General features: G+C 36.0%; 1 protein-coding gene across 2 annotated transcripts in view; it reads left to right on the top strand.

The window, feature by feature from the left end:
- The window catches only part of LOC149770802 (trafficking protein particle complex subunit 14-like), a 47,177-nt gene that overhangs the window by 17,034 nt on the left and 15,013 nt on the right, over window positions 1–15,130 (top strand). For both annotated transcript variants that reach the window (XM_089949106.1, XM_089949107.1), the window contains exons 5-8: window positions 2,507–2,639; window positions 7,679–7,752; window positions 10,941–11,024; window positions 12,631–12,716. In XM_089949106.1, coding sequence (XP_089805232.1) covers window positions 2,507–2,639; window positions 7,679–7,752; window positions 10,941–11,024; window positions 12,631–12,716 — 377 coding nt within the window. The remainder of the gene's footprint in view (window positions 1–2,506; window positions 2,640–7,678; window positions 7,753–10,940; window positions 11,025–12,630; window positions 12,717–15,130) is intronic.

Below are 15,130 nucleotides of genomic sequence, written 5' to 3'. Positions count from 1 at the left end.
TTTTGAGTTCCTAGAAATACTGTGGAAAGCAGTTGACAGTTATTTATGACATGTGAAACTGTAAAGTGAAATTTTAGTAGAGACTTAGTACTATTTAATATGATCCACATGCATCTATGCTTACTTTTAAAAGTTTATCACAGTTAGTTACTTCTCCTACAAAGGTGTTTAACTAGTCCCAGTTGAGTTATCCAATTTGTATAGCCCTGGGAAGAGAATGCATAACGATCTCCCAAAAGGACAACTTATTTAATGTACAACTCACCATAGCTGACTTTGGGTTATGATTTTGGATATTGTGAGGGTCATTAATATTATTGATTGGTATTAAGGCTGTGCTTGATGAAGCCGGCAGAGCCCTATAGTAATCATATCCATTGGTGTCAACAGTTTGGTTTAATTTTTAAATGTGGAGTTAAATCAGATCTGTCCTGTACCCCACCTACCTTATTTTTGTTTCTGCAGATTAACTTGGCTAAGAATTTTGTTCTTATCTCAGTCAAATTTGTCACACATCTTTGTATTTAGGGACCTTAAATGTGTTTGAGTTGAAGTGTTCCATGATGTAATTTAAAGGAGTTATGATGGACAACATTTGATTTCATCAGCATTACTTAAATATGGATGGCAGGATTTCAATCATATTTGGCAAGCAGCATTATATTAATGAGATGGATTAGATTTGGATTCTGGCATTCCAGTACATGATTTACATGAGTTATTCCCCCTGATTTATACTAAAAACCAATCCAGCCAGGTAGTTCCCTGCTTGCTACCTGGCAACATTTCCCTACCTGTTCATCCATAAAATATACAACGTATTTTGAATCCATGCCATAGCAGCAGGTATTTCCAATACACAGAGTGAGAGAGACTAGTCTGCAATAGCTTATCCAAGCAGCTTATTCTTTTCACTTTATTGTCAATAAGCTTATTCTGTACAGATTATATCTACACTCATTAGGTCTGTTGAATAGTTTAAATTGCATTGTGTTCATACCATTACAAAGGGATACACAAAGAAAAAATAATCACCAAATGTGGCAGATTAAATCAAAGACCGCATGTTGCAGAATAAATAAAATAAAAACTTGTTTTATTATATCAAGTCTTAGTTGGGGAAGATTAGTTGCTTATCATTGATGTTGCATGTTTGTTGTGTACAGCAGCAGATGACATGCTAAGAATATATTTGCTTTGTGCTCCAGGGGCCCCAAGTGGCCGTGTGGTTTAAAGCGCTCTCCGTTACGGATCACTGCCATCTCACCTCTGTCTGCGTAGGTTTGAGTCTCAGATTCAGCCAGTTTGGGTATGTGAGAAAGCTTGTCAGTAGCTTCTCGTGGTTCGATGGTTCTTTCTGGGGTTTTCCCGGGTTCTTCCTCCACCATTAATACTGGCCGCCATGTATAGCCTATCATGTGCTGAAAAATGGCGTTAAACCCTACAACAAGCTTCGTGCTCCATATAATGAAACACAAAATCCTTATTAAAATGTAATGTGCCATTCCTGGAATTTAAACCTTTCAGCTGTATTTTACTTTGCTGTCTCTTTATAGTTAAATGTCCAGTTGAAAATCAAACTTTCACTTTGTGAATGAAAATGAGTTATTTTTTATTCTATAATCTTATGATCTTGTAGTGTTGATTTTTTATCCTTTTGTTTGCTCTCATTTGCTTGTGTATTCATGTGTTTCAAAATTCTCCTATTTTATGTTTTTCTTGTATGTTCACCTCTTTGTTCATTTATTGCTTCTTACACTTACTTTCTCACTCTGCTTCTGCATCTGTTTGCTCATTCATGTGGATATTACTACTAAACATTACAGATATACCACTCTGGTGACCAGAGTGGTTAGAGCACCTGCCTTGGATGCAGGAGGTTGCAGGTTCAAACCCTGGCTGAGTCATACCAAAGACTTATAAAAATGGTACTGGCAGCTGCCTTGCTAGGTGTTCAGCATTAAGGTGTTGGTATTAGGACTGGTCAGCCTGGTGTCAGGATAATGTGACTGGGTGTGACATTTTACTAAATGTCTGTGGCATGATGCTTCAATGCTAGACATCACTATTAACTGCCACACTACAGACATCATAGCGATATGACTGAAATATTGTTATAGCTACGTTAAAATCCAAATCACACACAACATTAAAATATCTTTATCTGAAAATAAATCTTCAAACATGGTTAGAAAGACACTTTAGTATTATGCAAGTGATATTGAAGTGTTTTTAAATATTGATGAAGATACTAAAATCAGAAAAGCCTTAAAATATCTATTTCATAACATTTGCAGTCAAGAGCATTGAAAGATCATTGTACAGAAAATATTCTACTGATCCATTTTCATGGCCAACTGCTATTACAGTTGTGTATTAGGTAAATTTCAATCTGGCGAGCAGTCTCAGGCCCATTTAGACCTCTTGTTAATATCTGTGAAATGTACCATATGCTTTACTTTACTTTGTTTTGTTTTACCTATTACAGTAATATTTGTGTTTACAGTAACCTGGTGAAGCTGGTGCAGCAGGAGGTGGATGGCCAGAGTTGTTTCCCTTGTCAGTTGGAGCATGGAGAAGTTCTATCTTTAGTGTACTCCCTACAGACTGATGGCATGGTACATGATCTTGCAATGCAGGTAGTTACAGGCGGAAATTTATGTCTGCAGCCATGCAGATCTAGAAGAAACTATGTTTTGGTGATGGTTGTTTTAGTTGTTGAGATAGCTAAAAAAAACTGAAGCTGTTATAATTATTGCAAATGATTGTGGATTAAAGCTAGAGTATAGCCTCAAAATCCAGAATCTTGACAGTTTTGCATTTTATCCAGAATAGGGGTCACGGGAGGCTGTGTGGTCTAAGCTGATTGCTCTTTCCGGATCACAAACACACACATCTTGTCAATGTCAGTTTCAGTGTTGGCTCAACCAACATGGGTATGTGAGAAAGGTTGCTGGTAGCTTTGCATTGGTTGATGGTTCCTCCATGGGTCTTCTCCCATTTATTCTCCATGCCACCATGTATAGCCTGTCATGTGCTGAAAATGGCATTGAACCACACAAAAGCAAACCAAATCATGAATGAGCTCAAGTGGAATTTGTTTTAGTAATATAACCCTGCCCTTATGAAGCATGCAGTATATAGAATTTGCTTTGCAGGCCATATTTCTCTGTATGTATGCATCCCTCTTTCCATCAGATCACACTTTTAATGTATTCTCACCATGATTGTGTTGTGTAGAGTGTCTGCTGTTTGTAATGGTTCTTTGTGGAAGTTATCACTAAAGGTTTATTGGATGAAAATACTGGTTGTTTTCTGGGATTTTGATGAAACCACTAGTTTAACAGTATTTCTTCCATGAAAAGACCAGTGCACCAGCCTTACAAAGTTGTCAAAAAGTTGGGTGTGGGGCATAATATGACACAAAGGCATTTGCAGTGCATATTTGCCAAAATTTTGAAAGATTAGGAGTGGGCTTATCATTGGATAAATATGGGAATTTCTGCTTTATTTCAGATTCAATTAAATATCAGTCCTCCCTTTGTGTAAAGTGAGGGCTTTCACTAAAATGGAGCCTTTGTAATCTGAAACTCAGATTGTATATAATTAAAACAGAAGTCTTAAAGTTATAATCAGTGTACTAATGTGTTTTTTTTTTCTTCTATAAGACTGATTGAGCTTTAGCACATAAAAAGTTTATTGTTTTGGTTCTGTGATTATTGTTGCCAAGTCATTCCAAGTCTTATTAGTTTTATAATGGTCTGGACCCTCAACTGACTCCTCTGGATCCTCAACTGACTCCCAGCAAAACTGACACAATGTATTTTGGCACCAGCATGGCTGCCAGCTATTGACAATTGTACCAGTAAATGTTTTCTTAGGGCACACATGCAGTAGTTAGTCTGCAAGTCATAGTGCATTTAATATGTCACAGACCATGCACATGATTGCCTGTATGTCATATTGCATTTATTATGTCATAGAGCACACACATCATTGCCTGTTTGTCATAGTGCACATACATCATTGCCTGTATGTCATAATGCATTTATTATGTCATAGAGCACACATATTATTGTCTGTATGTCATATTGCATTTATTATGTCACAGAGCATGCATATCATTGCCTGTATGTCATAGTGCATTTATTATGTCACAGAGCATGCACATCATTGCCTGTATGTCATAGTGCATTTATTATGTCAAAGAGCACACACATCATTGCTTGTATGTCATAGTGCACATTCATCATTGCCTGTATGTCATAGAGCACATACATCATTGCCTGTATGTCAAAGGAGAACACACATCATTGCCTGTATGTCAGAGAGCACACATATCAATGCCTTATGTCAAAGAGTACACACATCATTGCCTGTATGGCCAAGAGCACACACAGTATTGCCTGTATGTCACAGAGTGCACATATCATTGCCTGTATATCATAGTGCACATACATCATTGCCTGTATGTCAGAGAGCACACACATCATTGCCTGTATGTCATAGTGCACATACATCATTGCCTGTATGTCAGAGAGCACACACATCGTTGCCTGTATATCATAGTGCACATACATCATTGCCTGTATGTCAGAGAGCACACACATCATTGCCTGTATGTCATAGTGTACATACATCATTGCATGTATGCTACAGAGCACACACATCATTGCCTGTATGTCATAGTGCACATACATCATTGCCTGTATGTCAGAGAGCACACACATCATTGCCTGTATGTCATAGTACACATACATCATTGCCTGTGTGTCACAGAGCACACACAGTATTTCCTGTATGTCACAGTGCACACATCATTGCCTGTATGTCATAGTGCACATACATCTTTGTATATCAAAGAGAACTTAACAACATTTCCTGTATGTCATGGAGCAAATACATCATTGCCTGTCTGTCATAGAGCACACACAACATTGCATGTATGCTACAGAGCACACACATCATTGACTGTATGTCATAGTGCACATACATTATTGCCTGTATGTCATAGTGCACACACATCATTTCCTGTATGTCATAGAGCACACATCATTTCCTGTATGTCATTGTGCACTCATATCATTGCCTGTGTAACAAAGACCACACACATCATTGCCTGTTTGTCACAGTGCACATACATTATTGCCTGTATGTCATAGAGCTCACACTTCATTGCCTTTATGTCATAGTGCACTCACACCATTGGCTGTATGTCATAGTGCACTCACATCATTTCCTGTATGTCATAGTGCACTCACATCATTGCCTGTATGTCATAGTGCACATACATCATTGCCTGTATACCATAGTGCACTCACATCATTGCCTGTATGTCATAGTGCACTCACATCATTGCCTGTGTGTCACAGAGCACACACAGTATTGCCTGTATGTCACAGAGTGCACACATCATTGCCTGTATGTCATAGAGCACACACATCATTGCTTGTATGCCATAGTGCACTCACATCATTGCTTGTATGTCATAGAGCACACACATCATTGCCTGTATGCCATAGTACACATACATCATTGCCTGTATGTCATAGACCACACACATCATTGTTTGTGTCATAGAGCACACACATCATTGCCTCTATGTCATAGTGCACTCACATCATTGTCTGTATGTCATAGAGCACACACATAATTGCCTGTATGTCATAGTGCACTCACATCATTGCCTGTATATCATAGTACACATACATCATTGTGTGTATGCCATAGTGCACTCACATCATTGCCTGTATGTCATAGAGTACACACATCATTGCATGTATGCCATAGTGCACTCACATAATTGCCTGTATGTCATAGAGCACACACATCATTGCCTGTATGTCATAGTACACATACATCATTGCCTGTATGTCATAGAGCACATACCTCATTGCCTGTATGTCATAGATCACACACATCATTGCCTGTATGTCATAGAGCACACACATCATTTCCTGTATGTCATTGTGCACATACATCATTGACTGTATAGCATAGAACACACACATCATTTGCCTGTATGTCACAGTGCACATACATTATTGCCTGTATGTCACAGAGCATACACATCATTGCCTGTATGTCATAGTGCACTCACATCATTGCCTGTATGTCATAGTGCACTCACATCATTGCCTGTATGTCATAGAGCATATACCTAATATTGAAAGCTTAAATCACAGCACAAGCATGTGATAGTGAACAACAGAAATAACATCCCTTGTTAGTAGACTGGTTGAAAATATTACACTGTAGCATTTTATATCTGGGAAATGATAACAGTGTGATGGGCTAACATAACAGTGGCTGCTAACATAACAGTGGCTAACTAGTTGCTGATTACTTTGCAGGATGATTCAAATATGTTTTTGAAAAGGCCTGTGATGTTAACATTTTAGAATAAATTACAGCATAATAATTTAAAAAAGAAATAGTAACTTTTTAGTTTTTTGTACTATACCCAGCTTTTAGTGAGATATTGCTCCACATAATCTTTGTGTATAATTACTACAGTGTTTCAATATTTGTTGATTAGCATAGAAGTTCTACATCATCTTCGTAATTAGAAAGTACTTTTGGTCCATTACTGTAAATGAAAAACTTTTAACTTTGTTAGATGTATGGATACACATTGTTGAGGAATAATGCAGCACTGGATTAAGACCTTCCATTATTCTAAGCACTGAAAATATTATGGTGCCCTCCCTTCTCCTCTACAATTTGTGAAAGTACCCCACCCCAAAAAAAAAAAAAAGAAAACAATATTAAAAGCTAAATGGTTGGAAAATACCAGTATGGCCATCATTCCAGTTCTAAATACTCATACATGCAGATCAAAATGGTCATATATAATTCATTCAGTTTTATCATCAGCAATTAATTTGAATTTTTTTTTGGTAGCCCCTGTTGGGTTGTACCCTAAGCATGTGCTTTGTATGTTTAATGGGTAAACCTACACTGGAATAATGGATCAACATAGGGAAAAGTTAGGAGAATTTTCATGTTTTTGCTAACACTGTGCTAAATTTAAAAAGTAGAGAAATTTTATTTGGCAGTAAAGTCCATGTGTTTGAATGTTGGGTGAAAGAAGTTGTTGGCTGGAAGTATGACCTTTCCAGAGTAAAAAATATTCTTGACCTTTTAGGTCCTACCACTAATGTGGTAAGGCATTTAGCATTTCTCTTGTCCATTTGTCTATCAATATGTCTCTCTGTCCAGTTTAGTTTTGAATCTAGGTCATTGTTCAGGTATTGAGATCAGGAATCCATGTTATATGTTCTTGGAGCCTTTATCAGCTGTCAGGGTCAGAATCAGGATTTTCTTCTGGAGATTCAGTTACGAAATGGGGTTAGGTGGTTTGGCTTCAGATTGTTAACTTTCCATTTTTTTTTTTTTTACTGAAAAGGTTACTTTTTCAACTGGAAAATTGGAGGTGCCAGTTGAATTCATCAAACCTCCTATGGCTCTGTTACCAAGTATTTGAATCAGCCAAAACTGACAAAGGATTTTTATAGGATGCCAAACCTCCTGAGATAGAACACTTTGACTGTGAGTGGTATCCTATCTAGCTATTATCATGAGAGAGTTGGTAACATCACACAATCAGTGATTAATATTTTTGTCACAAAAAAAGAAAGAAGAAAAGCACATTTGATTATCCTATGTTAATTTTCAGGCCCTGCATTTAGTGGCACACCTCACCTGGAGATTGGTAGGGATCAGTTACTCTGATGTTGTAACAACCTACAAGTAAGTCTCAACCAATATCACATTTCCTGTTATCATAAGCTACACTCTCTTTGTCTCAACATACCACATTACCTTTTATTATACACTACACTGTCTCAACCTTATTATACACTACACTGTCTCAACCTTATTATACACTACACTGTCTCAACCTTATTATACACTACACTGTCTCAACCTTATTATACACTACACTGTCTCAACCTTATTATACACTACACTGTCTCAACCTTATTATACACTACACTGTCTCAACCTTATTATACACTACACTGTCTCAGCCTTATTATACACTACACTGTCTCAACCTTATTATACACTACACTCTCTTTGTTTCAACCTATACCATATTTTCCTTTTATTATACACTACACACTGTCTCATCCATAACCACATTCCCTGTTATTGTGCACTGTACTATCTTTGTAAGGTTCTTCTCTGGATTTATAAAAGTGAACAATTTTATAAGTGACAGAGACATATGCAAATGAATGTTCAACAAAGGCTGTGTTCAGATGGTGCATTAATACAAACATAGATTGTTGAATGATGTTTGAACATAGACTGTTGAATGATGGTAAAACATGTCATAATTTGTAATGAAAAGCCAATAACTAAAAGTGAATGAAAAAAGTTACAATGATCAAACTTAATTTGACCATTTTAATGGGATCCATGCTGATGTTGTACAAAGGGCAGAAGTGTACTGAGGGGCAGTATAGAGAGGGACTGTTCTAATTCACATATTTGAGAGTGTTTTCCATTGGTTTATCAGGGTCTGTGCTTAATTTTAAAATTAGTGGGAAAATCCCCTCCCAAAAAAGGGATGGGGGATTTTATAAATATATGTGCATTTTAACGAAGTAACAAAGGTATTGCTTGCAAATATGATTCACATTTTTTTGTATTATGCATTTGTAGTTTATTTTGCACTCATTTATGTATTAGTGTGAATATCACATTCAGAAATTATATAATAGATCTTGCTTTATTTCAAATCGTACCACTCTAGATCTGTTATTTCTCTCACTGGATCAAGCTTCTAATCAGTTCACATTCTTTTTTAGAGGTATCTCAGAATCTTGTTAAAAGAACAAACAGATATGATGAAATTCTCTACAAAAATCAATTACTATGATTTTAAGATATTCATCTCTGAAACAATTTTACTATTTAAAATTTTTATATTGTTAGATAGTTATGGGTCCAAGCAACTGTAAATCATTAACAAAAGGTGGATTTTCTCGCACAACTCATCGGTGAATATATTTCCTCAGTTTAGGATCATTACATGGAAAGATCTACCTGTCACCTATTGTCCATATTATAAGAACTGAATTCTAAAATTTCATAAAATGTACACAGGTTGAATATCATAGACTCATCTTATCAAATACACAAAGAGTGACTTTTGTTTTGTATAACACATCGCTATTATATCAGTTTTCTGCAATGAAGGCCTGCACAACCATGGCATGTGGTAAACTGGTATGGATTTCCCAAAGGTCTACTTTTCATTCTCTCTCATAACTATTATAAGTATTAAAAATGTATAATCTTTTGTTAGCTTCACTGGTCATAGACTAGGAGAGCTTATGGTATGGCCTGTTGCCCATTGTCCATCATCAAACATCTCTATATTGGCACAAGTTTTTTATTGCTGTTCCTCCTAAACTATTTGGATGATTGCCTTGAAACTTTAACAAACACATTCACCCCAAGGTCTAATTGTTCCAAAGTGAAAATGGTGCTGCTCAGACATCAAATATGGTTTGCTACAGCAGCCATCTTGAAAATCTTGTTATCGCTACTCTTTCTATATGGATGGTCATATCAACATGACCTTCTATTATGTCAGGTTGCTCCTAAATGAAAATGATGACGATCTGATATCCAGTATGGCTGTCATTGCCGATGTCTTGAAAAGCTTGTTATTGCATGAAGACTTCTTATGATGTCTAGTTGGTTATAAATGTAAATGGGGTCAGTCTGATATCCATTTTGGCCTACAACAGTAGCCATCTTGAAGATATTGTTATTGCTACCCCACCTGAACAGAAAGTCATATCAGCATATGTTTTTCACTTGAAGACTTCATTTCCAGTCTAGTTGGTCTTAAAAAAACTTTGTGCCAATCTGATATCCAATATGGCTGCCTCTATTCCTCCAAGATAAAAAGTCACTTCAACATTGAGTTTCCACCAGAAGACTTCCTATGGTGCCTGGTTGGTACTAAATAAAAATGGTGGTGATCTGACATACAGTATATTTGCCATGGAGCCATCTTGAAAATCATGTTATTGCTACTGCTTCTGAATGAAATGTCATATCAGCATGTAGTTTTTATCAAAATAAAACGATGCCAACCTGACCTCAAATACAGTTGTCACAATGAATATATTGAAAACCTTGTCAGTGATTCTCCTGATTGGATGTTCATATCATCATGGTATTTTCACCAAAAATGAAAATAGTGCCAGTCTTAATTCCATTATGACTACCACAGTAGTTAATTTGACAGTCTTATTACACAAGAATAGCAGAGACAGTTTCCAACACTAGGCAGATAAAAAGAAGAAAGTCTTATCTTGAATTCCTGGAATTCTTTCTAGACAGTAGAACATCACTTCTTTTGAGGGTTTCTTGTTTCTTTCTTATTATTTAATAAAAGATGTTGCAAATATGTCATTTTATGTTCAGTATCTCCCAGAATTAAGTACTTCTCAGACTTCATATTTATAAGTTACTCATGGATAACAAGTGATGTTTTATTGATCACAACATAATGTCACAATCACAAGATTTCAAACTGAGAAGGAAGTGTCCATTTTACAAAAGCAGACATCATTAAGTTTGTCTTACCAGAATTTGTACTTGGGGTATTGAAAAAAACGTTTCCAACTTCTTTGTTCCTTTCAACTTTTGAATAAGTCTGATGCAGTTCAGTTGAAAACATAATATTTGTTAAAACAAATCTGCAACTGTACAGCATGCCAGACACCTTCAGATAAAAACTTGTGATGTAACATAGGTAAATGACAGTTGGATAAAAAATGTTACAGTTGGAGACCATTCTGCTTCTGAGCCAAGAGCATACTGTAAAATCTGGGTGCTGTTAGTGTGTTCTTTATGATAAATGGTAACCAGCACCATTCTTTGCTTTTGTCATACAAGATTTATACTTCCAGGCTTCCTACCGTGAACATGAGGGAAATTCCATTTGTTGTTTCACCCAGGATGAAGTCCCAACATCCGGTTACAGCTGGTGAAAGGTAAAACATGTGATCCAGTTATCATTTACATTGCTTTTGTACTTTTCATTATTATCATATCTACATGTACATTTTAGATTCCAATTAGGCAAGTGGTCTAAGTTGCTTGCCTCTACAGATCACTCACACATCTCAACCATGTCCACTTGAGTTTGTGTCTCTGCTTGACCAGTGTGCGTATATGCATACATGACTTGCCAGTTGCTTCCTATGGCTATAGATCAGTGGTTCATCTTGGGGTCATCCAGGGTTCTTTCTCCACCAAATATACTGGCTGCCACGTATGGCTTATCACGTGCTGAAAAATGATGTTAAACCTCACAAACCGTATCAGACCAAACACGTACATTTTTTATATGACCTTGAGCGTGAAGCACCAGTATCGAAAGATGAATAAAACAGTGGGAATTTAATTTTCTTAACTGCTACATGTAAGTAAATTCTGTGTAAATAGAGTCAACATCAGTTTGTACCTTATTATAAAGTTTGCATGAAATTCATTTCATTCTAAATGTAAAAAATGAGATGAAAATATAAATGTAGGAATGATGTTTGGGTTTCTGTTTGTAAATAAAAGGTATGATGATTGGAATTGGTATCTGCAAGACGATGAAAATTTTCTTAATATGTGAGATTTTTGTCCAGTTTTATTAAATGTGTTTTCTAAACCCCTGCCATAGTGTGTGTAGGAAGCATGTTCCATTTATTCATATATACGTACATCTCTCCATACCTCGTATCACAGTATTTTGCCATGTAAATTACTCTTGAAGGACTCTGGATTCATTTGAATTATGTGTGATGTTTAATATAAAAAAGAGACCAAAGTCAAATTTGTCTCTCTCTTTTTCTCCAGACTTCTTATTTAGGAGTTTCCCGTGCCTCATTAACTTTCTTTCTGCCTGATAAGTTTTGAAGAAATGGATGGAATTTAACCAAATTTAATATAGTCCCAAAGGTCAGTAAGTTCTAGATGAAGTTAGATTTTTGTTGTTGTTGTTGTTGTTGTTTAACGCCATTTTTCAGCACACGATAGGCTATACATGGCGGCCAGTATTAATGGTGGAGGAAGAACGTGGGAAATCCCCGGAAAGAACCACCGACCCTCGAGAAGCTACTGGCAAGCTTTCTCATATACCCACGTTGGCTGAATTGGAGTCTCGAACCCACGTAGACAGAGGTGAGATGGCAGTGATCCATAACGGACAGCGCTTTAGATCACTCGGCCACTCGGGGCCCCTTAGATTTTTGTCTTTTTGCATTAAAGTTTGATTAAAGCTTGGGACCTGTTTGACTTATCACATATAATCACATATGTGAGATCCAACTTACTGAATAGATCCAGCTCTGCCGTCACATAATGCATTGATAGAACTGGGTCTGTGCACTCAGTAGGACAAGCAGCGTATCCTGTCACCACATACGGTAGATCAGGGTTCATGGTATTTGTAGTTGGACCCAACTTATGTGCAAGTGTAAACAGTAGAATTTTGCTTTTATATCTTGATTCAAGGTACTATATTGACATGGGAATCCATGTCATCAGGACAAATTATTGATGTACAATGTTACATTTACCAGACAATTGATTTAGGTGACATTTTAGTTTTCAGGTTATCTACAGCATCATCAACAAACTTCAGGACTTTGATGCAGTTTGTCTGTATTGGGGGCCTGATTTCCCTATGAAAGGTGAGCATCATTTAAATGATAGATCAACATTTATGCTGTTTCCAAGCAAAGTCAGTTAATTTTGATTGAAAAAGCAGGGGTTTCAGCTGCTTTGTGTACCAAACAGTTTTCAGATTCCAGAAGTTTGATTTATCATTTAATCTGCATCATATGATCTATTCATTGTAAGCATATGTGACATTTCTGGTCATCCAAAACTTACTTATAGCTAAATTTCTTGAAGACATGGGTTAAATTTAATTAGGGCTATGCATTAAAATGTTGGAGTCGTATTGTAATCACCTTTTACATTCGTCCATCTGATGGTCCATCTGTCCATCTGCTCACACTTCTTGATAACCATCAAAGGTCTGCAAAGTTATACATAATTGGATACCATTTAATAGTTGAATTGCCTATTATATGAAGAAATACCTTACAACGGTCTTTTTTTTGTATTGATTTCTGATTTTAATGGAGTTATTGCCCTTTTTCCATCAATTTTAAATCTTCACAACATCTCCTTGTGACAATTGTAGCTAAAGAACCATTCAACATATTCTGATGCAGTTTGGTCTTTGCATTGTCTTATAAATCTAAATGTGCCTTTTATTGGTTTTTATCTGATCAGCTCCACTTTCTTGACAGTTAATTTCATATCTTCACATGGGATGCTGCTTGTAACTTGCACAGCTCAAGAACCATTCAATATCTCCTGAGGCAGTTTGGTATGACCAGTGCCTCATATACTTAGATGTGTCTTTTATGCGTTTTTGTCTTATGAACTCCTGTTTTGATTGAGTTATGACCCATGTCATTTAACGTAATATTTTCTTATGAGCTGTTGGTTAAGGATGGCATAGCTGAAGTCTCATTCAACCTATTTTTGATGCCATCTGGTATGAATATTATATTAGAGTGTTATGTATATTTAAATTAATTGTTTGTCTGTTACTTTTAAAATATTTTTATTCCATTACATGTTACTGTAATGTAATCTTGTTTACTGGACTTGATTTATTTTCAGAATTAAGTTCAGTTCTGTTTGACTTGATTAATTTTAAAAAAATAATTTCATTGATATAAATACCTAATAATAGAAACATTGTATCTAGTTGCTGACCTTAAAATCAGTGACAGTTTTGGTAAACAACTTTTTAAATAATTTTTTAATTTTTTCTCAGAGTAAGAATGGTTTAGTTGAGTCAGTGTCAACAAGCTTCTATTTTTTTTCCAGAAAGTTGAACTCTTGACCCCATCCAGGAATCTGTTTTGCATTTTAGTTAGTCATGTTATGATAAGAATTCTATCAGTTGTACCTTAACACTTGACTTGAGAAGTCAAGTTGTTTTATGTTGTGTCCAGATTGGGGCTGAATTTTTATTTTCTTCAAATTTTTGATTTTCAAGTGATTGTTTTCCATGGAAATACTAAAGTGCTTTGATAATTTTTGGACAAAGTTACCGGAATTTTTACAGAATTCAAAAACTGGAATATTTTCTGTGATTCAACAAGAGACTGTTGAGACATCAGTACAAAGTTTCCTTGCCTACTGTAGCTAGAAAACTGTAGGCTTCAGTATCAACATATCTTATTTTTATTAATAGGCTATCTAATGTCAACACAATATCTATCATGGTATGAGCTATAGTACAAGCTTAATCTTTCCCATTAGTTACAGCATATTGATTACACCTTATACAGCAATTAACATACACATAGCAAATTTGTCCAATATAAGGTACTGGCCATTTAATTTTTGGGTGGACCGCTCCAGTGGCCTAGTGGTTAGAGCATCCGCCTCGGATGCAGGAGGTCATGGGTTCGATCCCCACCTGAGTCATACCAAGGACTTATAAAAATGTTACTAACAGCTGCCTCGCTTGGTGCTCAGCATTAAGAGCTTAATGTTAGGACTGGTTGGCCTGGTGTCAGGATAATGTGACTGGGTGGGACATCATGCTGCATGTCTGCGGCATGATGCCTCAGTGCTAGACATCACTATAAACTGTCACACTGCAGACATCTTAGCGATATAACTGAAAAATTGTTAATATTTTTTTTTCTTTTACCTCGAGATAATTCATATTTTATCCAGATTATATCATGGAAATAATATGGTGTTATTTTGATATAATTCAAAGCAATATATTTTTCCAGCTATTGAGAGAGGGAAATTGAACAAAAAAGTGTTTACCCTTAATATAATTATGGTATACCATTGTACATATTGTGTTACATTAAAAAATACTGCGGTATACCATGGTACAAAATTTGTTGTGGTACCCATCTCAAATATTCTGATGTCATTTGATGTGAACATTGTTTCTTAGATCTAGATTTGCCATTTGTTTCTTTCCCACTTAATCCAGTTTCGACATAGTTATGGCCCTTGTCTGTTAGATTCATATATCTTTACTTGGAATATTTCTTGT

Source organism: Sinohyriopsis cumingii, unplaced genomic scaffold, assembly GCF_028554795.1.
Source record: "Sinohyriopsis cumingii isolate HCF-2022 unplaced genomic scaffold, ASM2855479v2 utg002317l, whole genome shotgun sequence".
In the NCBI taxonomy this organism is placed as follows: domain Eukaryota; kingdom Metazoa; phylum Mollusca; class Bivalvia; order Unionida; family Unionidae; genus Sinohyriopsis; species Sinohyriopsis cumingii.
The sequence above is the reverse complement of the archived record's forward strand: the minus strand, read 5'-3'. Positions and strand labels throughout refer to the sequence as shown.